The sequence below is a fragment of the Corythoichthys intestinalis genome, chromosome 17, assembly GCF_030265065.1.
Source record: "Corythoichthys intestinalis isolate RoL2023-P3 chromosome 17, ASM3026506v1, whole genome shotgun sequence".
Taxonomy (NCBI): Eukaryota; Metazoa; Chordata; class Actinopteri; order Syngnathiformes; family Syngnathidae; genus Corythoichthys; species Corythoichthys intestinalis.
In genome coordinates, this window is record NC_080411.1 from 41,387,430 (window position 1) to 41,412,256 (window position 24,827).

A 24,827-nucleotide genomic window follows, 5' to 3' on the forward strand; every position below is an offset into this window, starting at 1 on the left:
AAAACAGAGAATTTGGACATACATGGCCGTCAATGGCATCCCATTAGAAATAAATGACGACATTTTTGGCAAATTTTGGGGGAAGCGTACGTTTTTAGAAAATTCTGTATACAATGTTTATGCCCCATACCTTCCTGGAATTTTTGATGTATAAATTATGTGTTTTGGTCAAAAACTGTAGGATTAGATACATTTTAAGAAATTTTCTTTTTATTTACGTGCGAACGGAAGATTTCCCTGCGTCGCGCAAGAATTCTGGTCATTTTGATATTTGGTGTGTTGAAGGATGCCGTCTTCCCCCTTCGTCCTTCAAATGTTCATTGAATTTCAGGTTGTGAGAATGCTGGCAAATTAGAGGCTGAAGATGAACAGTATTCCTTCGAAGGTTTTTATTGCAGAATATTCTGGGTACAAATGTGATACAGACAAGAGCTGTGATCTTGCAAAAGTACAAGAAAACACAATACGAGGCAAGTCTTTTATACTGCTTGAAGGGCGTTGCCAAAACTCTGGCCCAAACTGGGGATTTTCCATCAGAAAAACATCTTAAGTTGAAACCTTGAGAGCCTGGTCCTAGCTGGTACGAACAGTGAGTCATAAGCACAGTTTCTGATAAGCCGGTCAACAGATACCCTTTGTGATTGTTCAAAGCAACATTAAAGCACTCAAACATGGCCAAATATGGGCATGGCACAATATATGCTACGATACAGTCTTCAGGTGCAAGTCGTTCAAACGGGGTTAGGCTGTGTGGCATGCTGAAAAAAACACGGAGAAAAAGATGTTAAAGGAAAAAAATAAAATTGAGGAATTTTATTCGATGGGCCTCTGCCTTGCAAAACTCCCATCTAAATATCATGAAGCAATGAGCCAAATATAAAAGGAAACTTTTCCAAATCAATTATTTGATGAAATATAAAGGGCGTGCATGAATTATATAAATTGACGTTTTATGGTATTGAACAGTCATTTTCATTCCATCAGACTGATTCCACTCGTTATGATGGGGTTCGGAAAGCTGAAATATGCTTTACTGGTTACCTTGGCAACCGATAACTGGGGAGTAATGACCTTTATTGCTCTCAACCTTTTCTGTTACCACACTTGTCGAGTGGGAGTCATTTCTTTCAGTGGAAGAAAATGTTAGTAGTGAGGACTTCAGATCAATTTGAAGCTATTGTACTACTGAGGCTTATCTCTTCCAAAACAAAACAATAAAAAAGGAATCTCATGAATAAACTAAAAACTGCAATTTCTGGAGAAATTACGATAGGGCTTTGATGTGGTAGGTACCGATCGATTAGGTCACTTCCTGTTGATTTGGGGACATTTCGGGTAGGCGTCCTTTTGATATCTGGTCACTTCCTTTTGGGGCAGTTGAATGTCAGTGGCATAGTCGGAGTTATACATTTGTGGCCCGGGGGGGAGGCAAAAATGTTGATGACCCCGAAACGCAGCGTCAGCAATAAAATCAACTTACAAGATATATGCTCGGATAGTAGCTTAGCCCATGCTCGTACATACAGGAATCCCAAGTGTCTGTGTGTGCGTGCAAGTGTGAGCGCGCGCGTTTTTCTGTTTTGCCTAGTGGAGAAATAGACACTGCATCCATTTGACTTAATATTCCAGCTAGAAATATTTATAATAATACGTTAAAAATGAGCTTGAGGTTTTTTTTTTTTTGTTTGTTTCCCATCATTTTTTTAGGGTTAAGGTCTTCAGTGAAGCAAACTGAAACTCATGCTCACCATTTTGGCAGTGCTCTCCGGCGTTTCATGGTCCACATCTTCAATCCTTGGTTCTTGCTAAGTAGTTGTCGCTTTTGAAAGCTTAGGTTTGAAAAAAAAAAAAAACATATATCCATCTCTTTTTTTTTTTTTTTTTTTTTAAACCTGTCCTGTTCAGCTGTTTGACAGGGAGAATGGAAGTCTAAGTGTCCGGTTGGTCTGAACTTTTAATGTTTCACATTGAGTGTATAACATACTCCTGTTGTGATCATTCAACATATCTCGTTCATTAAGACAAAGCAGCGAACATGAAGGGGTTATGGTGGAACAGAAGAAAAGAAATAAGAAAAGAAAGAAAAGAAACACCACCAACAACAAGAAATACATTGAACGCCTACACTAACTATTAATACATTGGTGCTATCGTCAGGTAGATGTATTTCCAGTTGACACCATGGGGGGGGGGGGGGGGGGGGCTGTTGACCAGGGAATGAAGGGGGGCGGGGGGGAGAGAGTCTAGAAGATAAGTAATTGGGAGGGGTGGAGTGTACACAAATCAGCTCTGTCAGCTAGAAACCAGTAATCGTGTGAATGCCTTGTGAGTGTAAGCCTGTCGGCAACCTACCCTATGCTGCCCCATCGCCAATGCCGGCACCGAGGCTCCCCATCTGAGTGTCGCCAATCACATCGAGCCGTGCGCGAGCCCCATTAAACACGCGACAGCCACGCAGACGAGTGGAGACACCAACCCGGAGACGGAGTGGGCGCCAAGGCCTTGGCTCCCACCCAGCCAGCCTGGGGAGGGAAGGTGGGTGGTGAGGGTGGTGTCAGTGCAACCCGTCCCTCCTCACGCAGCCCAGCAAAGGGGCCATCGTCACCCCCCCCGGCACCCAGGGTGGTCTCCCGGGCCACCTGCGCCACAAACCCAACAGCCGCAGTTTTTAGTTTTTGTTGGCCTAAGCAAAGCAAATGACCGTCTCTAAGGTGCTAGTCATATGATCTGTTTGAAAAATAATTTTGACCCATTATAATTTTTTGGTTCATTTCATTTATTTTTGTTGTTGTTTGTTTTATTGCTTTACAACTTTAATAGACAACATTTTACCGGCAAAGTCTTAATTTTATATTCATATATTGGAAATTCAATTATATGCAATGACATTTTAGGCCAATGGGTGTCAATGGGTTGTAATGGTAAGCGGTCAAATATCACAAACGCCTGTTGTTTTCCTGTCATTGAAAATGAAGGGGAAATGTTTACCATTAGAAATGAATGGAATGACGTACATGTCCGTCAGTGGCATCCTATTAGAAATAAATAGGCCAGTTTTTGGCAAATTTTGGGCAATCTGTAATTTTTTGCCAAATTCTGTACAACTTTTATGCCCCTTACCGTTGTGGAATTTTTTATGTTTAAGTTGTGCGAATTTGTAAAAAAAATATAGCAGTAGATGCATTAAAAATAAAAACATTTTATTTTTTCAAAAAATCCGCATTTATGGTCGAATGGAAAATTTGGGGGGGGGGTCATTCGAAAAATTCCCTGCGTCGCGCAATTTATCGATCATTTTGATATTTGAATGGTGATGGTCGATCAAATACTTTGGGCTGTGCGGCGCGCCGAAGGAACGCCATTCAAAAGAATAACATTGAAAACCCCATCTAAATATATTTTTAAGCAAATATGTATGGATGATTGAATATGTTCAATATCTAGACATACAGTGCCTTGCAAAAGTATTCGGCCCCCTTGAATCTTGCAACCTTTCGCCACATTTCAGGCTTCAAACATAAAGACATGAAATTGAATTTTTTTGTCAAGAATCAACAACAAGTGGGACACAATCGTGAAGTGGAACAACATTTATTGGATAATTTAACCTTTTTTAACAAATAAAAAACTGAAAAGTGGGGCGTGCAATATTATTCGGCAGCAAACTCACTCCAGAAGTTCAGTGAGGATCTCTGAATGATCCAATGTTGTCCTAAATGACCGATGATGATAAATAGAATCCACCTGTGTGTAATCAAGTCTCCGTATAAATGCACCTGCTCTGTGATAGTCTCAGGGTTCTGTTTAAAGTGCAGAGAGCATTATGAAAACCAAGGGACACACCAGGCAGGTCCGAGATACTGTTGTGGAGAAGTTTAAAGCCGGATTTGGATACAAAAAGATTTCCCAAGCTTTAAACATCTCAAGGAGCACTGTGCAAGCCATCATATTGAAATGGAAGGAGCATCAGACCACTGCAAATCTACCAAGACCCGGCCGTCCTTCCAAAATTTCTTCTCAAACAAGGAGAAAACTGATCAGAGATGCAGCCAAGAGGCCCATGATCACTCTGGATGAACTGCAGAGATCTACAGCTGAGGTGGGAGAGTCTGTCCACAGGACAACAATCAGTCGTACACTGCACAAATCTGGCCTTTATGGAAGAGTGGCAAGAAGAAAGCCATTTCTCAAAGATATCCATAAAAAGTCTCGTTTAAAGTTTGCCACAAGCCACCTGGGAGACACACCAAACATGTGGAAGAAGGTGCTCTGGTCAGATGAAACCAAAATTGAACTTTTTGGCCACAATGCAAAACGATATGTTTGGCGTAGAAGCAACACAGCTCATCACCCTGAACACACCATCCCCACTGTCAAACATGGTGGTGGCAGCATCATGGTTTGGGCCTGCTTTTCTTCAGCAGGGACAGGGAAGATGGTTAAAATTGACGGGAAGATGGATGCAGCCAAATACAGGAACATTCTGGAAGAAAACCTGTTGGTATCTGCACAAGACCTGAGACCTGAGATTTATCTTCCAACAGGACAATGATCCAAAACATAAAGCCAAATCTACAATGGAATGGTTCAAAAATAAACATATCCAGTTGTTAGAATGGTCAAGTCAAAGTCCAGACCTGAATCCAATCGAGAATCTGTGGAAAGAGCTGAAGACTGCTGTTCACAAACACTCTCCATCCAACCTCACTGAGCTCGAGCTGTTTTGCAAGGATGAATGGGCAAGAATGTCAGTCTCTCGATGTGCAAAACTGATAGAAACATACCCCAAGCGACTTGCAGCTGTAATTGGAGCAAAAGGTGACGCTACAAAGTATTAACGCAAGGGGGCCGAATAATATTGCACGCCCCACTTTTCAGTTTTTTATTTGTTAAAAAAGTTTAAATTATCCAATAAATTTTGTTCCACTTAACGATTGTGTCCCACTTGTTGTTGATTCTTGACAAAAAATTAAAATTTTATATCTTTATGTTTGAAAACTGAAATGTGGCGAAAGGTTGCAAGGTTCAAGGGGGCCGAATACTTTTGCAAGGCACTGTATATGAAATTGTGTGCGGGAAGCGGTGTGCGCACGTGTGTGGTTGTGTCTGTTTGCCTTTAGATAAAAATACAGGTCGTTTGTTCACTGAGTGTTAATGTGACAATTATTATCTATTTTCATCTTAAAACTGGAGTTATTGTTGAGTTAAACATCCAACTTTAAAGCATGGACAGTATGTTGCTTCACAGATGTGCTTATATATATTTGTGTGTGTCTATACACAGGATCCTGGCAAAAGTAGGCTCCGACTTCGACTTGCGGACACTCCGGGCTGTGAGAGTGCTGCGACCCCTCAAACTTGTGTCAGGGATTCCCAGTAAGTCATTCTCTAAACACGTTCACAGAGTTAGGAAGTTTGTTTGATTTGTTTTGATCATTAATGGAAATTTATGCAATAAGTTTGTATCACAGTCTGCCATGACAGCCAACCAGTCTGTCGGTCAGTCATCCAATTTTCTTTTTCCACAATATTTTACTTTAATTTGTGTGTATATTTTGAGTACCGTATTTTCCCAGACTATAAAGCTCCTTTTAGACTTACACTGAGGAGCAGAAGTATTTAAACCCATTGAGATTTAGCAAGTTACCCACTTAGAAAATAGGTAGAGGTCTGAAATTATGTTAATAGATACCTATTAAGCACCTAATTTACCGTTTTATTACTACTTTAATGTACTGGTAGTCCCTGGGTTATGAACGACTTCTGTTCCTGCGCTGGCGACGTAACCTGAATTTCCGCGTAAATCAGAATTAATTACCCTTTAATTACCCTTAAATCTCAAAATAACTATCCAATAACGTGCATTATACGTCATTGTACTGTCCTCACCAAGACGTTGGAGCTAAGTCCTAGCTAGACATCGAGCTAAGTTGTCATTTTTTCCCCCCTCTCTCTAACTCGGCTGCGCAAGTTCTCTATTGGCGCAAATGCGCTTTTCCTCGTGTGTGTGTGTGTGTGTGTGCTCTTGCTTACGTGCGGAAGTACTACCTGCTCTACGCATCCTGCACCAAAATAAAAGCATGCATCACAAAACAGAAGTCAACATTATTATCAAATACACATTTCACCAAAGGGCAGAGCAGTCATATTAATACAATAAAGTAAAAAAAAAAAAAAAAAGTACTGAGAGGCAAGAGCGTACAGTAGGTTTGGTCGACCAATTGTAGGGACACTATAACAGCATAACCTACATGCACATTTTTTGCTGGGGATTGGACATTAATAAGACCAAACAGATCAGCCGAACGGGGGTCAGGGCTACATTTCTTACGAATATAAACCTAATTAATTGATAGGCTAAATAATCAATGCAAAATACATCTGTATTGACTTATACTGTACTAAGTTTCATATGTATTGGTTCAGGTGATACGCTGTTCCTTTCAAACCTTTGTTTTCAAAAACTACTAAAGAAACAGTTTGAAAACGTCCAAAATAAATGTCCGGGTTTAATTAGCAAATTTATATTTCAATATTTGAACATAACTCAAATTATATTAAAATACACAATAAACACAAACTTGTGAATAATCTCTTAACTATGCAGGAATGCAAAAAAATAAACATTTCTTTAAGACCACTCAACATTGTTCAGAAATTAATATGACATATATATAATACAAAAATATATAAATTAAATATAACTGAAAAAACCTTTTCGTCCGGCAATAACAAAAACAAATAAAAATTCATTCTTCCTTCAGGCAAGAAACAACTGCTTTTGTCCACAAACACAGCCAAACTCAACAAAAAAATGAAAGCTCCTTTTGGCTGCTTTAAAACCACGTGAATAAAATAAAAATGAAAATTGGGGAGAAAGGGATAAACCTCGGTTGACTACATTTCTCACAGTTTAATTAATGTTAACAGTAGAAAAGAAGCAGCTCCCTAATGAGGTTTTGCAGGTTAGCAAATCCACACAGTTTAATGTTATGCTAACACTGATACAGGTCGGACTTTCAGTAGCAAAATAAGAGGTGTGTTCCCCACCTCCACAACATTAACGTCTTTTTACATTAAATACAGCGGCTGCAGCTGCTGCTGTCCGAAAAAAAACCTTCTAATATCACTCCTCTTCGAAGGTGGTGGTGGAGGCGGCATGGGGCTGTGAGTGTGCCTGTGTGTGTGTGTGGTGTGGGGGGTTCAAGTCATCAGCCAGTCAAAAAATGGACTGGCACACTCAGCAGTGAAAAGGGATAAATGTAACTTTGAGCATGATGAAAATAATTCACTTAATAAAGGTAAGGTCAATTCTATCCTTACAACATATGGGGAGACAATCTAAATTACCTATATAACTGAAGTCATTATATTATGCAAATAAGGTTGCTTAAAAGTTGGTGGGGACAATTTGAGCATCCTAAAAAGTTGGTAGTGTTATGTCCCTACCGTCCCTATGCAAACCTACGCCCTTGCAGAGAGGTAAGATAAGGTACTTTTTAAGTGACTAAAAACAAAAACAAAGAAAAAAAACAACAACACAAAACACTGAAGACAAAATGCCATACGACTCCAGCATCGTAAAGTCGAAATCACGTAAGTCCGGTACGTCGTGACACAGGGACTACCTGAATAATATTTGTGCTTGGTCTCTCATTAAATAAAATGATTTATACTCCAGGGCATCTGATATGTTTTCTTCCTCCTCATCGCGAATTTTTTGGCTGGTGCGACTTATACTCAAGTGTGACTTATAGTCCGAAAAATACAGTATACCCTTTTAAAATAAAGCTGTTTAACCAAATTGTTTTGTTGCTGCCTTGGGGTCCAGTTAAACACAAAACATCACAGAAACAGGAAAAATGGGGAATGAAAAGTTAACACGCAGGTTGAAAAAAAAGCACTACAACAAATGACCAAAAGAATAGATTAACAAAGAAAAAATGGATAAAAGACAACAAATTCCACTTGTCAGGAAGACAGGATTGCGTACAATGTAGACTTGGGACACAGGGACAACATGACAGCAACAGCGACAATGACAACAGACTGACAAGTACTGAAAGAAAGCAGGGGACTAAATACAAAACAAAGTGACAAGGCAACAATGAGCATCAGGACAGGGCAGAAGTGGCTGAGGGATAAACCTAATCGGGCCAAGACAAGAACTTGGAACACATCAAGGAGTGACTATCACAAAACAAAGCCCAATACATACTAAATCGTTCTGGTAAAATCGTGATTAGCATGTATTTCTTTTCATTTTAGCATGCTTAGCACACTTTTATTCTAGGGCTGGGCGATAAAGTCTAAAGTACATATCATGGTAAATTGAGCAGATATACCTCAATAACGATAAATGACGATGGTCTAGGGATGTCCCGATCCAGGTTTTTGCACTTCCGATCCGATACCGATATTGTTTTGCACTTCCGATCCGATACCGATACTGGCCAATACCGATACCGACCTATCTGAGCATGTGTTGAAGTTTAAAGTTATTTAGCCTCCTTACTTAGTTGTCAGACTCATGTTGAAAAAGGTTTTAGTACACTTGATAACAACTAGCCAGCTGAATTAGGTGAGTTTGAATAACACACAACGGTTGGTAACAAGAAACTGACCTGTTTATTCAGTGACAAACACAAAACATTATAAATAACAAACAGAAATGGCATAGTCAGTCAGTAAAACGTGCAAATAATATTGTAAACTGTCTTAAAAAAGCAAATCACACCAACAACCTCATTGGAAAATCCCACAAATCCCCAAGCTATTAGATGCTTTTAATGTTTCGTGCATTAGTTACAAAAATTGTATAAAAAGCCTCTCAGGTTTAAATAAACGACTGTTTCAGTATCAAGTTAACATTTTAAAACAGTAAATAAAATACTCAAGTCCTCATTCTGTATCAGCAGCTTTAAACTACATTCATTTTCCATGCCGCTTTTTCCTCACGAGGGTCGCGGAGGTGCTGGAGCCTATCCCAGCTGACTACGGGCAGTAGGCAGGGGACACCCTGAACTGGTTGCCAGCCAATCGCAGGGCACAAGGAGACATACAACCATTCACGCACACACTCATACCTACGGACAATTTAGAGTGTTCAATCAGCCTACCATGCATGTTTTTGGGATGTGGGAGGAAACCGAAGTTCCCGGAGGAAACCCACGCAGGCACGGGGAGAACATGCAAACTCCACACAGGAAGGCCGAAGCCCGGGATTGAACCCTTGATCTCAGAACTGTGAGGCAGATGTGCTCACCACTCAGCCACCGTGCCGCCACTACATTCAATTCATTTAATTTTGCGAATCAACTGTTAAAGTTGTTAAAATTGCTCCCGTTATTCCATAATTTCCCTTCTGATTTCCCTTCTGTCTACTTTCGACATTTAAAGGTTTTAAAACTCTTTTGAAGATAGATTCAAGTCAAGATTTTGCAGATTTAGGAGTATTTTAGATAAAAAGTTAATTAGGTTCGCTTGGAAGGTTCACAACAGCCTACTAGGGAAGTCTTCTGCTTTAAGATGGCGGCTGTTTACTAACGCGTCTGGTTTTCAATACTTCAATGTTGCTAACGCAGTCGAGTCTGTCGTGTAGCATCTGGTTCTATATACATATGATATCTATTATCTCCAGTAAAACGACGTTGACGTAGTTTGTTGCGGCTGTCAGCAGAAGTCAGGTATTCTTGTGTTTTTTATCCAGTGGCATGAGTTGAGCTAAAGCCGTGAGTTGAGCATTGGCATGACCCGGGTCTAAGACGAGTTATGTTTGCGTCCCGAAGACCGCGCTGTGTATTAGTTCCGCTTTACTTGACATATTTCAATAATCGGAATTTGGATGTTTGTGAATCGTTCTCGAATCTTCAGCGGCCTAATCGCGTGTTGGATGGTGCGTCTTTACTCACGCAAAATAATGGCTCGTCATCCAGAATGAATTCTTCGGCAATGACTCTTGTTATTCCCTGGGCTTTGGGACTGTCGAGCGCCAATTTGTCACGCATAGCAAAAGTTTCTGCCAGTGTTAGTTGCGTAGGACCTTTCTTTTTGTCTTCGGTTTTCTTAACATACTCCTCATATTGTTTGTGGTGGTATTTCGCTAAATGCTTGATTAGGTTGGTTGCATTAAAACTTCTTACAGCTTTACCACTACGCTTGACTTTATTGTGGCATATGTTGCTCTCTGTCTCTTCGTCTTTGTCGTCCTTTAAGGTGAAATGATCCCACACAGCTTACATTTTTACCGATAAAGTCTCTCGGTAAATTGGGAGACGGTAATGTAAATGTGGTGTGTTGAAGGTGTGCTGTAAAATGCGGACCGCATTTAAGGGAAACGGAAGCAAAAACTGGAATGGATTATGTAAGTCGGTGCGCTGGAAAACCCGGACCAGACTTTTTTAAAAAACTGGATCGGAAGTCTGGATCGGAATTTTTCCCGTGTTCCGATCCGATACCGATGCGCATTTTTATGCCCATATCGGCGTCCGATCCGATCCAAATATCGGATCGGGACATCTCTACGATGGTCATCGACACGTTGTCATCACGAAAAATTTTTCGTTAACTAAATATTTTGTTATTGACATTGTTGACCAAAACAACACTCGTCTGTGTGCACAATTGAAGCAAATATCTGTTTCATGTTCTACAGGCCTTCAAGTAGTGTTGAAGTCTATAATGAAAGCCATGGTGCCCCTACTTCAGATCGGCCTACTGCTTTTCTTCGCCATTGTCATGTTTGCCATCATCGGTGTGGAGTTTTACATGGGCAAATTTCACACCACCTGCTTCAACATCGACACCGGTGAGTAGAAACACCCCTGGTGTTTTTGTACGACGCTGATTTTTTTTTCTCTTTTACAGTATATTTCATTACATATTTATGCACATAAATTATTTATAGCATCTGTGTGTACATGTGACTAACACTGCAGGTGCTCTAAGAGAATATGCTTTCACCAATAAGATAACAAACAGGCACATAGTAAAATTTTTGACAGCCTGTTGTCACGTCTTGATTAAGATTTATGACACCATATTATTCAGGCTGTGATAGATAGCTTCTGCTAAGACCCATGATAAAAGTCAACCTTAGACAGTAAGTATCAGGGAAGTTAGACTCTACTCTCAGAAGTGTGTATCACTGATGGAGGTCACACTGACGTTACATCTGGCAAGTCCACCCTGAGCGCTGTGTTGTGCTGTTGATGAATTCACAACACGTCCTTTTAGTCAAATCATGTAGATTGATGGGTTGCAAATTAATCAGCCATAACACAGATGTGGCATGATTTTTTTCCTCTATGAAACTGGTGTCTTCCCTGGTAGTCTTGTCAGACTTGTCTTCCTTCAATCCATCCATCCATCCATCCGTCCGTCCGTCCCAAGGCGTTCCCAGGCCAGCTGAGAAGCATAGTCTCTCCAGCGTGTCCTAGGTTGTCCCCGGGGCCTCCCACCGGTGGTACATCCCCAGAACACCACAAGGGAGGTGTCTAGGAGGCCTCCAAACCAGATGCCCTAGCCACCTCAACTGGTTCCTTTCTGCAGGAGTAGCGGGTCGACACCGAATCCCTCCCGGATGACCGGCCACTTGTATCTGGGATCTTGTTCTTTCGGTCACGTGGGTAGGAACGTAGATCGACTGGTAAATTGAGAGCCTCGCCTTTTGGCTCAGCTCCTTCTTCACCACTACGGACCGGTGCAGAGTCGGCGTCACTGCAGACGCTGCACCGATCCGCCTGTCAATCTCCCGCTCCCTCCTACCCTCATTCGTGAACAGACTTGTCTTGTTTTTGCTTAATTATCTGTCTTTTTGTGTGTCAGTGCTGTGTGAGTGCATGCTCGGTGCATAGAAGAAAAAGCATTTTAAAATGATATCAGATAATATCGACATCGATTTTTCGTTATCGGTTTTGGGCCAATATGCATGTTGCCTTCAAAGTAAATGCAGATGCCTTCTGCCTTTATCCTTTGTGCTAGGGCTGGTGACTGGTCACAGCTTTTCATAGCAGTTATGCTTATTGACCATTAGATGTCTCCAAACTAAGGCTAGGTTCATACTGAGGTCTTAATGCGGAATTCCGATTTTTTTGTCATATCTGTTTTTTTTGGCGTGCCTGTTCAGACTGCCTTTGTCCATTGAGCCTGCTCAATAAGAATAGAATAGAATAGAATAGAATAGAATAGAATAGAATAGAATAGAATAGAATAGAATAGCTCTGTCATCGTCATTATACAGTTGAACAGTGAAATTGTGGAGCATCTCTCTTTACAGTGCAGGATAACTTAAAATCTCAAAAGTGACTTGCAAGTGCAAATGTATAAAATCTAAATAAATATAAAATAATATAATAATATTAAATGTGTAAGACACAGTCTTATGTTTAGGCAATGCAAATAATCAAATTGAAGTAGCAGCAGTATGCCAGCGAAGGCATTCAATATTGCACGTTAAATGCACGTAAGTAAGTATTGCACATAGAATATGTGTAAATAGAAGTTGTCACGTCTCGGAAGTCTTGTTAATGTTTTGTGTTGATTCATGTCAGATTCTTTTACTTTGGTAGTGGCGTGCCTCCTACAGTTAACTGTACTTCCTGCCCTTGCCAATCAGGCTGATTGCGTCCACTTGTGACCCTCTGTATAAATAGCCAGCTTCTAAACTTGTGTCGGTTTGTCTGCTATCCTGCTACGTCCTACGCCACATCCTTGTGTAAGCCCTTTTTCGACCACGATTCATGTTTTTGAACCCATGCCTTTTGCTTCTTGAAGAAGTAACTCAGTTTATTGATGTCCAGCTGTTGCTGTGAATTTTTGTTAACATTTTTTTAACTTTACTAACTGGAGAATAAACACTTTTGTTTGAGCTCAACTATCGAGCATTTGGGTCCTTGGTGTATCCTTGTCAGAAGTGAAGTAGCAGCAGTTTGACAATGAAGGCATTGAATATTGCACAATAATATTGCACGTGAGTAAGTATTGCACATAGAATATTGGACATTGGGTGATGTGTTGTAACAAATGGGAGTTCAGGGTGGAGATTTAGCAAAGAAACTTATGCATGCGCACTAATTCACATTCCAACACGCGCTAAGCAAACTGACCCACGTGCTCAGAAGCATCAAAACAAACGTAGACGTGGGGTTGGTGGTGCGTCCCCTCCTGCCATCCCTGAAGGCCGGTTGATGGGTGCGCGGGTGGCCCGGGGGACCACCCTGGATCCCGGGGGGGGGTGATGGCTCCTTTGATGGGCTGCGGGAGGAGGGATGGGCTGCGCTTGACCCCCCAACCCCCCGCCCACCCTCCCTCCCCGGGCTGGCTGGGTGGGGGCCGTGGCCCTGGGCTGGCTCCCGCGCGGCTTCTCCGCCCGTCTGCGTGGCTGTCGCGCATCCGGTGGGGCTCGCGTGCTGCTGGATGCGGTAGGGCCTGCTCGGGTTGGGGGTCCTGATGCCGGGATTGGCGATGGGGCGGCGTAGGGTTGGTCGCCAACGGGCTTACATTCATAAGAGATTCACATAATTACTGGATTCTAGATCACAGAACTGATTTGTGTACACTCTACCTCTTTCAATCACTTAGCTTATAGACCCTACCCACGTGACGTCACAACTCCGCTCTCCTGAATGGTACCGCCCAATTGTTCGTCAAAACATAGTGTTAACCTGTTACGGCTATGTACATTCCTCCTATTTACGGCGTGTTTTTCTGCTCCTTAACATTAATAATCAAAATGGTGAAGGCGTGTGTGGCTGTTGGTTGCACTAACAGAGAAGATGGAAGGAGAGACTTGAAGTTTTACCGTATTCCGAGGGATCCAAAGAGGAGAGCGAAATGGACGGCTGCAATTCGACGTGAAAACTGGGCACCAAAAAATCACCACAGACTATGTAGTAGTCATTTTATATCCGGTAAGATGCATTTAAGATATACTTAGAGGGTTTTGGGCTGACAAATAACCACAATTAAGATCATTGCTAGGCTAATCGCCGACAACATACACATATGTATGTAGTGAGAGTGCTATCGCTAAACCATATAAACATTAAAAGCCTTAACTCCATTGACAAACGACATGAAATACATTAGACTTGACAGTGGATGTTAGCAATAACAAAAGATTTTGAATTGAAAATTTCGTAACTCACCTTTCCAAGCACAAGATAGATTCCTGCCGAATTTTAGTGGACGAGGACCTGTTTCACCCAACCAGCAACGAAGTATTTATAAGCCTCCAAGCTCTTGAAGTTTTTCAAATTTTCGTGAGAATAGGCTGATTTTGTGTGGACAAGATAATTGTAAATATCAGCGTAGCAGATGTCAGGCAGACAGGGCGAAGACAGTGGGTCGAAAAACATCGATTTGGGCATCAAATATGGATCTGGCGACTGTATAGAACGAAGCTTTTCCACATAACGCCTTTTATGCAACACACCCAGTGAGTTTACGGCATCAGAAAGCACCGGGTCTTCCATGAAATGCATTTTAAATTCCTCGATCAATTGAAACCAATGCTAATACAGAGACAAAATGACGGACAAGTGGGCGGAACCATACAGCGAGCACGTGGTTTTGTGACGTCGGTGGGTAGGGTCTATGGACACCCCCACCCCCGTCCCCCTCTTTCACTGGCCCGTAGGCCCCCACATGGTGTAAACCGGAAATACAGTGGGAAGAACAAGTATTTGATACACTGCCAATGGGAAAACCCATTGGCAGTGTATCAAATACTTGTTCTCCCCACTGTACACCTCGCTGATGATGGCACCAGCATATTAATAATCAGTCTAGATGTTCTATGTATTTCTTGTTGTTGTTTGTGTATGTGTTTTTTTCTTTCTTCTCTTGTGTTGCTTTTCTTTTGTCCCCCCATAATCCCTTCCTGTTCGCTACTTTGTCATAATAAAAAAGTATTTTGAATGATCACAATGGAAGTATATCAGACTCTCAATGAGAAACATTAAAACTGTTCAGACAACCCGGGCACTTAGACTTCCATTCTCTGTGTCAAACAGCTGAACAGGACAGGTTTAAAAAAAAAAAAAAAAAAAAAAAAAGACTACATATTCTGGCTGTACGTCATTCAAGGTGGTCATATTTTGATTTCCAAAAAGAGGACACATCAAAACAAATGACTACATATTCTGGCTGTACGTCATTCCAGGGTCGTCGTATTTTGATTTACAAAAAGAGGACACATATAGCGGACATTAATAATCCCCGTTTTGTCTTATATTCAAAGTTTAAGGATTGATAGAACATATGCACGCACTGTGCGTGCATGACGCACATATAAAAGCCTTATGCGTGTGTGTCAGTTTGCAATATCGGGATATAAGTTATCGGTTAAAAAGTCATCATCAGCAACTCAATTTCCTACTTGCAGTCTGCCAGTGGGTGTGCAATTACACTTTATCATTTAGAGTAAAATAAAACTAAAAAGGAAGCATGTTCTTCGGGGTCACAAACACCTTCCCTGGCACTGCACTGCAAGTTAAACCATACCCTCAGGAGCAGTGGACAACAACCATGTCAAGCCTGGGGAAGGAATTCAGATCTTGTGTCAGCACCTCTGCCAGTGACACAGACTGGAAATTAACCTTCCATGTCTAATGCGGGGATGTGCCGGAACGGGAAGCCGAGGCTTGAGGTGGAGAGCAGAAAACAAAAATACAATATTTTTCTTTTTCAAACTCTGAGTTTCTGTGTTATCTGTTCAAATATATGGGTGAGATGTAATTTCAGCAGCAAGCAGCCGTCCTCATCTGATATTGCACAACCTGTCACAAAAAGCAGAAATACAGTACAGCTACGCATAAATGTAAAATTCTTTAGTAAAACAGGGGAGTCATTGAGAACTTCTGTCTCAATCCAATATTTCCTATAATATTTAACCAAAAATGCAGTAATTAATCTAGATATACTGTATTTTTTAAATCAGTGTGACTGAATTACTAGTTGTTAGTATGTGAAGTGCGTTATTCTCTGTCCTAAAACATTAAATGCATTAATTAACATGCTTGGATGTCACCAAAGCTGGGTACAGTAGCCAAAAATTGTACTCAAGTAAGAGTAGTGTTACCTCAAAATAATATAACTCAAGTAAAAATAAATGTAGTCATACAAAAAATGTACTCAAGTACAAGTACAAAAGTTTCCATTGAAAAGTAATAAGTAACATTGGGAGTGACTGCTTGTATTTGTTTGATTTTTTTTATTTTTTTTTTTTAACAATTATATTCTTTTGGTATTTTTTAAAATTATTTTTTATGAACTGTTGTAATAATGATACTGTACAATAACCCATTTAATAACCACATTAAGCCAAAGAGATTAAAAAAAAAAAATCATGGCATTCCGGCGGGGGAAAAAAAAGACAGAAATGAAGCATTATACGTTTAAAGAGCATGAGTGAAGTCTAGTGGAGAAAATATCCTAGTTTGAATAGTTCCTTCATGGTTATTATTATTAAATTAAAAGGATCATATCTCCGGTTTTCCGTGGTCAATCGGAGCCAAATATCACCTGGGAAAGAGGTTTAAATCTGCGCTTTTGAGTCATGTTGACGGCAGCACTCTACTGTACGTCAAATACTTAATTTCTTACGGTGCTTTAAAAACGCCACATGATTGAACAGGCTTGCCTGATCATAGACCGGCAAGCTTGCCTCTGATTGGTTTAATTGAGTCATGTGGTTAGTGTTGCGACGTCTCATGGTTCAAATAAGTCGAGCTACTCTTGGCATCGCTGGCAAAAAATAATAAATCTAATATGTAGAATAAAAGAAAAAATGTAACGACTCCTACGTAGCCCAATCTAGCGGAGTAACAGTAGCGCTTTTTTCTTCAAAAATCTACTCAAGTAAAAGTAAAAAGTATGGCTTAGTAAAACTACTCTCAGAAGTACATTTTTCTCAAAAAGCTACTCAAGTAAATGTAACAGAGTACATTTAACGCGTTACTACCCACCTCTATGTCTCTTCATAATAATATTACTCGAGTAAAAGTAAAAGTAGTCGTCCAAAAAATGTACTCAAGTACACGTAAAAAAGTTTCTGATGAAAAGAATACCAAGTAATGAGTAACATTGTGAGTAACTGGTTAAGATGTTTGATTTTATTTTATTTTTTTATACAATAATGTTTTTTCCCGGCACAAAGTTATCTGTATAAACCTAACATATTACCTAACCACATTAAGCCACAGAAATGCAACAACAAAAAAAACATTGAATTCTGTCGAGAGAAAAAATATCTACAGAAATAAAGCATTATTTGTCCAAAGAGCATGAGTGAAAAAAAAAAAAAAGTTTCATCATAAATCTACTGAAGTAAAAGTAAAAACTATGGCATAGTAAAACTACTCTTATAAGTACATTTTTCTGATAAAGTTACTCAAGTACATGTAATGGAGTAAACGTAACGCGTTACGACCCACTTCTGAATGTTATCGATTATTGTTCAGTATAGGTAGGTTAATCAGCCTTAGAATATAATGCATGTACAGTGTACAGTGTATCACAAAAGTGAGTACACCCCTCGCATTTCTGCAGATATTTAAGTATATCTTTTCTTGGGACAACACTGACCAAATAACACTTTGACACAATGAAAAGTAGTCTGTGTGTTATATAATTGAGTTAATTTATTTTCCCCTGAAAATAACTCAAAATATAGCCATTAATATCTAAACCCCTGCCAACAAAAGTCAGTACACCCCTTGGTAAATACGTACATCCCTAAATGTCCAAATTGAGTACTGCTTGTCATTTTCCCTCCAAAATGTCATGTGACTCGTGCTGTCAGCATTGCTGCAGAGATTGAAGAGGTGGGGGATCAGCCTGGTAGTGCTCAGACCATACGCCATGCTCTACATCAAATTGGTATGCATGGCTGTCACCTCAGGAGGAAGCGTCTTCTGAAGACGGTACACAAGAAAGCCCGCAAACAGTTTGCTGAAGACATGTCAACAAAGCGCATGGATTACTGGAACCATGTTCTATGGTCTGATGAGACGGGCGGGCTTTCTTGTGACAAGCAGTACTCACTTTGGACATTTAGGGATGTACATAGTTTCTAAGGGGTGAACTCACTTTTGTTGCCAGGTGTTTAGACATTAATGGCTATATTTTGAGATATTTTGAGGGGAAAATAAATTAACTCTATTACATAAGCTGCACACAGACTACTTTACATTGTGTCAAAGTGTCATTTTGTCAGTGTTGTCCCGTGAAAAGATATACTTAAAAATATCTGCAGAAAAACGAGGGGTGTACTCACTTTTGTGACATACTGTATATAAATACAGTAGTGTATAATAAATCATATCCGACAGCTTCAATGTGCTATTGTGGAGCGGTAACAATGAGAGAACCCTATAAACACTTCTTGTGTCTTGAGTGCGTATAATGTTTAATTCATCAGGGACTATTGCCTAAGCAGGTTAGATGTCACCTGTGTATGCACAGGTGTGTGTGAGATAAAGTCCCCACCCAATCAGTGTGTTCAAAGTAGTGTGAGCAGTTCTAACGCCTTGCTAAATTGTAAGGTTATTTTAGTCCCAGAGACCCAGCAGGATTTGATTAAAACCTGAAGCACTTGTAAGAACTGCCTACAAGAGGACAGATGCGCGCTGTTTCTGCTTTACATATTGTGTATGTCTGAAATATAGTCCATCTTGATAAGGAAAGGGTATTTCCAAAGTAATCAGAGGCCTGTGACATATTCTAAATCAAGCATCTAATGCATTGTACTGCTGAACAAAAGGTCGTCAAACCATGGGCGTAAAGATGAAAAACTACTGCAGGAATACCAAATTTTTGGTTGCTTGTCTGCATCCTTTCAATTTGTCCAGGATGTTTGGACATGTCATTGTGGTCATTGGTTTTGTCCCAGCATGTACAGACATGAAGATGGCTTGTTTATTGTCATCTGTGGGGACTTTAATAGTTTAAGATGAAACACTGTAAAAAGCAGAAGACAGAAAAATTGACCTGGATGTGGTTTCTAACTATACCACTCACTACATCAACTTTTGTATCAATGCTGTTCCTGTAAGAACACAGTGCTTTGCAAACCAAGTCACAAAAGGACCAGAGTAATCTGTTGACAGGCAGTCTCCAAGTTCCCATTTCACTGTACAGATCCTGCAGCTGAAGCTCATGTGATCCTCTGTAAATCCTCATTTCAAGCGGACATCAACCTTCCACTGATCAAGCTAGTTTCATCATCCATCTGGTACAGGACGAGCTGTGCCCAAAAAATATATCGTTGTTAAAGAGGATGCAAGAAAATCCTTCTCATTGGTCCGGAAGGTGTTAGCAGTATATACGATATGGCAATACAATGATTATCAATACATTGGTCAGGGTATCATTCTAGGATATTCTACAAAACAACTAATAAACAGAAAAACCTCCAATCTATTTGAACTGGGAAGGTGGCAGCAAATGAACCCCTCCCACTTCTGTGGCTGTCAGTGGCAGCCAATGGCAGGCAACACGGTCTTTTTGGGCCATTTCAGGCAATACCTATGACTTTTCAGTCACTTCCTATTGATTTTGGGGCATTTTATGGGTTACAACCTGTTGGTTTTGGGTTCCAGAACAGGAAATGACCTGGGAATGAATAGGCATTGACTCAAACTCAACAGGAATTGACCTGTAAACACCCTAAAATGAACAGAAAGTTACATGTAAATGCCCCGAAAATCGGAAAGACGGTTTGCGGATACTCTGGTTTCGAATGAACAAACGTTTTTTCGCCCTTCCCAGTTTTATGGATTGGGCATCGAGCGCCGTCAATGGCAGCCATAGAGTTAACTGAGACACTATTGTGGTGAAAGATTTTGGAGGCAACTTGTTTGTTCCTTATTTTATTTTTAAACATTGACACCTTTTTAAAACAATATTTCAATACCTTTTAGGATGTAAAGTATCACGATATACAGTGGGGCAAATAAGTATTTAGTCAACCACTAATTGTGCAAGTTCTCCCACTTGAAAATATTAGAGAGGCCTGTAATTGTCAGCATGGGTAAACCTCAACCATGAGAGACAGAATGTGGGAAAAAAAAAAACAACAGAAAATCACATTGTTTGATTTTTAAATAATTTATTTGCAAATCATGGTGGAAAATACGTACTTGGTCAAAAGTAGTGAGGTCAAAAGTTTATCTCAATACTTTGTTATGTACCCTTTGTTGGCAATAACGGAGGCCAAACGTTTTCTGTAACTTCACAAGCTTTTCACACACTGTTGCTGGTATTTTGGCCCATTCCTCCATGCAGATCTCCTCGAAAGCAGTGATGTTTTGGGGCTGTCGTTGGGCAACACAGACTTTCAACTCCCTCCACAGATTTTCTATGGGGTTGAGATCTGGAGACTGGCTAGGCCACTCCAGGACCTTGAAATGCTTCTTACGAAGCCACTCCTTTGTTGCCCTGGTTGTGTGTTTAGGATCATTGTCATGCTGAAAGACCCAGCCACGTCTCATCTTCAATGCCCTTGCTGATGGATGGAGATTTTCACTCAAAATCTCTCGATACATGGCCCCATTCATTCTTTCCTTTACACAGATAAGTCGTCCTGGTCCCTTTGCAGAAAAACAGCCCCAAAGCAAGATGTTTCCACCCCCATGCTTCACAGTGGGTATGGTGTTCTTCAGATGCATTTCAGTATTCAATCTCCTCCAAACACGAGAACCTATGTTTCTACCAAAAAGTTCTATTTTGGTTTCATGTGACCGTAACACATTCTCCCAGTCCTCTTCTGGATCATCCAAATGCTCTTTAGCGAACCGCAGACGGGCCTGGACGTGTACTGGCTTCAGCAGGGGGACACATCTGGCAGTGCAGGATTTGAGTCAATGGCGGCGCATTGCGTTACTGATAGTAGCCTTTGTTACTGTGGTCCCAGCTCTCTATAGGTCATTCACTAGGTCCCCCCGTGTGGTTCTGGGATTTTTGCTCACCGTTCTTGTTATAATTTTGACGCCTCGGGGTGAGATCTTGCATGGAGCCCCAGATCGAGGGAGATTATCAGTGGTCTTGTATGTCTTCCATTTTCTAATAATTGCTCCCACAGTTGATTTCTTTACACCAAGCGTTTTACCTATTGCAGATTCAGTCTTCCCAGCCTGGTGCAGGTCATCAATTTTGTCTCTGGTGTCCTTCGACTGCTCTTTGGTCTTGGCCATAGTGGAGTTTGGAGTGTTACTGGCTGATATTGTGGAGTGGCATCTTTTATGCTGATAATGAGTTAAAACAGGTGCCATTAAAACAGGTAACGAGTGGAGCCTCATTAGACCTCGTTAGAAGAAGTTAGACCTCTTTGACAGCCAGAAATCTTGCTTGTTTGTAGGTGACCAAATGCTTATTTTCCACTCTAATTTGGAAATAAATTCTTTAAAAATCAAACAATGTGATTTTCTGTTCTTTTTTCCACATTCTGTCTCTCATGGTTGAGGTTTACCCATGTTGACAATTACAGGCCTCTCTAATCTTTTCAAGTAGGAGAACTTGCACAATTGGTGTTTGACTAAATACCTTTTTGCACCACTGTATCAACATTTCGATACTATAGCCCTTTTCACTCACATATCCAAGGAAATTCTTGTGTAAGGTGACACGGGATTTACCCGCGTCATTGCTGTCACGCACAAAAAGTTGTCACAGACTTGACCCGTGTTGCCTACAGGCGCTCTCTGTGCGTGGAGGGCTGCTGGTGTGATTTTATAACCATTTTTGGTCGGCATTGGCTGTCACAATGTTGGTCAAATCGTGTTTTCTTTCCAGAGGGAGCATTCCTGACGTCGTAACTGCAGCCAATTTAAGCTCATCGAGACTGTATTTAAACTAGAGGGCCTAAAAAATCCAGCCAGACCCAACCCGGTGTTCTGCCAAAATCTCCAACATCGGCGAAACGTCCTACATTAGTCGAATTTGACACCCAAAGTTACTACCGTGCGCGCTAAACTTGTTTTGTTTAGATGCATTCAGGAATGACGTACTAAAAAATGCCTGCAGATAATACTGAAATGTAGTTATATAAAATAAGGACAGTTTAAATACGCTACGTGACTAATGTGGTCAACTGCTTCAAAGCCAACACAAAAAAACAATGGTTAAAAGTATGAGAGGGTAATACATGCAAAAAGTATCTTTGAGGCAGTAAAAAGGTTCTAAATAACTAAATAAAAACAAAAATAGTGAGTACTCGCCGCTTCTAACCGATGTGCGCATGCGTGTGGATGCATGCGCAAGCGCGCTGAGCATTGTGTAGGACGTTTCGCCGCATAGTAAGGAATGGCCGAACACCGGTCCTTGGGTATTAAAGCCCGACCTGAGCCCGATCAATTAACTTGATTTGCAGGCCCGAACGCAAAAAAAGTCCCAGAAATGTTACGTTTTATTTGTAGGGCTGAGCACGGGTAAAAACCCTGAAATTCTATGTTTTATTTGTAAGGACTCAAGAGAAGGAGGAAAGGGAAGGGATGCGCCTGTCAGACCTGGACAGAGCACTGCTTGCTGCTTGGGAAAACGGACTGGTTGCGTTTTGTGTGATCACATTTGTGACGATGCCTGTGCATAAAAGCCTGTCTTTTGCAAGGAATTCTCAGTTGGCAGAAAAAAAAGTTTTCTTAATGTTTAAATCGTCTCCATATTTTTATGATCATTATAAATGCATTTACACAATGAAATAATGCTGGCAAAGTTTGTTTAATATAATGTGGGTCAAATCGTGTTTTTTTTTTTTCCCGGAGAGAGCGTTCCCGACGTCGAAACTGCAGCCAATTTAAGCTCATCAAGACTGCATTTTAACTAGAGGTAAAATCGGGCCTAAAAAAGGACCAAACCTGACCCGGTCCGCGGGTATTAAAGCTTAAAAATGAGGGCGCATGGCACGCTCTGGCTCTGCAATGACCATACAGCGCCTTCTCTTTTTTATCCAAATTATTTATTTTATAACAAGTATTCCTTAGTTTAACATCCATACATCGTTTTAGCATACATATATGAATATATTACGGCTGTCAAACGATTACAATTTTTAATTGAGTTAATCACAGCTTAAAAATGATTAATCGTAATTAATCGCAATTCAAACCATCTCTAAAATATGCAATATTTTTCTGTAAATTATTGTTGGAATTGAACGATAAGACACAAGACGGACATAAACATTCAACATACTGTACATAAGTACTGTATTAGTTTATTATAACAATAAATCCACAAGATGGCATTAACATTATTAACATTCTTTCTGTTAAAGGGATTGAAAGACTTAATGTTTTCGTTTTAAAAATTTTTGTAAAATTTTCAATCAAAAAATAAACTAATACATTAAATATCCATCAGAGCGCTGCATGGCGGCAGCTCAACAACAACAACAAACACTAATATGGCTACAATGCTGTACTTACTGTATTTGAAGACACCAAAGGCATAGGGCTCAGGTGTCAGCGATACGTTGCTCCCCCTTGGGCTAGTTATTCACATCATCTTGACGGTCTAAATCTAAAACTAACCTTTCCTCGCTGGCCACTATTATAAAACTATCATCATAATCATCTTCATTTTTGACCTCAAATTGACTTGTTGCTGTTTTTGTAAAGGAAAAAAAAAACATTTTTGCACTATGTTAACACCTACTCTGACAACAGTACTGTTGTTCTGTTCTGTTCACTTTTCTGTTCTAATAGCACCATATTCAACGTGACCTGGTAGAAAGCAAGGTGTCTGGTGTTATTAACACAGACTTTATAATATATTGACATGACACATTTCCCATTCACTGCGTCACGCCTTCCCGAAGGGGGCCGTCCAACACTCCGCTTCATTCATTAGCAGTCGGTCACATGCGGCGGTCTAACGCCGAATTTAGGTTGAAAAAGTACGAAAGCTGTACTGCATACAAACAGGACGGATTGTCTCAGGAGTGATTTGTTCAAGGACTTAAGGTAATTATTATATTTTTCGTACCATGAGTGCATTTTTAAACGTCATGAAAAAAATCAATGGGAGGGATTAGCCGCTACAGCATTGGCATTATACTTCGCAATATTTACGTAAAATAACTGCTACCTGCACGTTTTTTTTTTGCTTTTTACCAAGAATCGATACTCTTTTACATCCATATCTATAAAGAATTTAGGGATTTCAGCATTTACTCATAACAATTTTCAACGGAAAAAGCTCCTTGTTTACATATGGCGGCCGCTAATTTCCTTACTGACTAGCCTCATAGTTCGCAATATTTACGTAAAATAAATGCTAACTGCACGGTATTTTTGCTTTTAACCAAGAATCGAAACTGTTTTATGTCCATATCTATAAAGAATTCAGGGATTTAAAGAGCATATGACACCAGAAAAAAAGTCTTAAATGGCATTATTATGTGAATTAGAATCATATTTTGAGACGATTCGACTATATACAACAATTTAGCAAAGCGCAGATGACGAGAAATTAGTCTTTTAATCTGCCGGTTAGCCACGCCTACCATTATAGGGCTTTAGCGTCCCCAACAGGTGGATGACGTCAGCGGTAGACTGGGCTCATCGGTTTTACTATTCAGCCCATTGAGGGGGAATTGTTCAGAACGAGGAAAACGAGACGAAGAGAGCCGCAAAATGTCATTGTTTTAGTCTCTCTACTCCCAATATTTTTACAGGATATTCTTTTTATCCAAGTATTTTTCCCCAATAGCTATATAAATGGCTTGAGAAGGACCAGTCAGCCTGTCGAGGGGGAACTATTCACAATGAGGAAAACGCGACGAAGAGAGCGGAAAAATGTCATTGTTTCTGTCTCTTCAATATTTTTAC

General features: G+C 40.4%; 1 protein-coding gene across 8 annotated transcripts in view; it reads left to right on the forward strand.

Annotated features, from left to right (window-relative positions):
* Positions 1-24,827, forward strand: part of cacna1bb (calcium channel, voltage-dependent, N type, alpha 1B subunit, b) — a 411,213-nt gene that overhangs the window by 158,169 nt on the left and 228,217 nt on the right. For all 8 annotated transcript variants that reach the window (XM_057818689.1, XM_057818692.1, XM_057818685.1 and 5 more), the window contains 2 exons: positions 5,285-5,376; positions 10,655-10,807. In XM_057818689.1, coding sequence (XP_057674672.1) covers positions 5,285-5,376; positions 10,655-10,807 — 245 coding nt within the window. The remainder of the gene's footprint in view (positions 1-5,284; positions 5,377-10,654; positions 10,808-24,827) is intronic.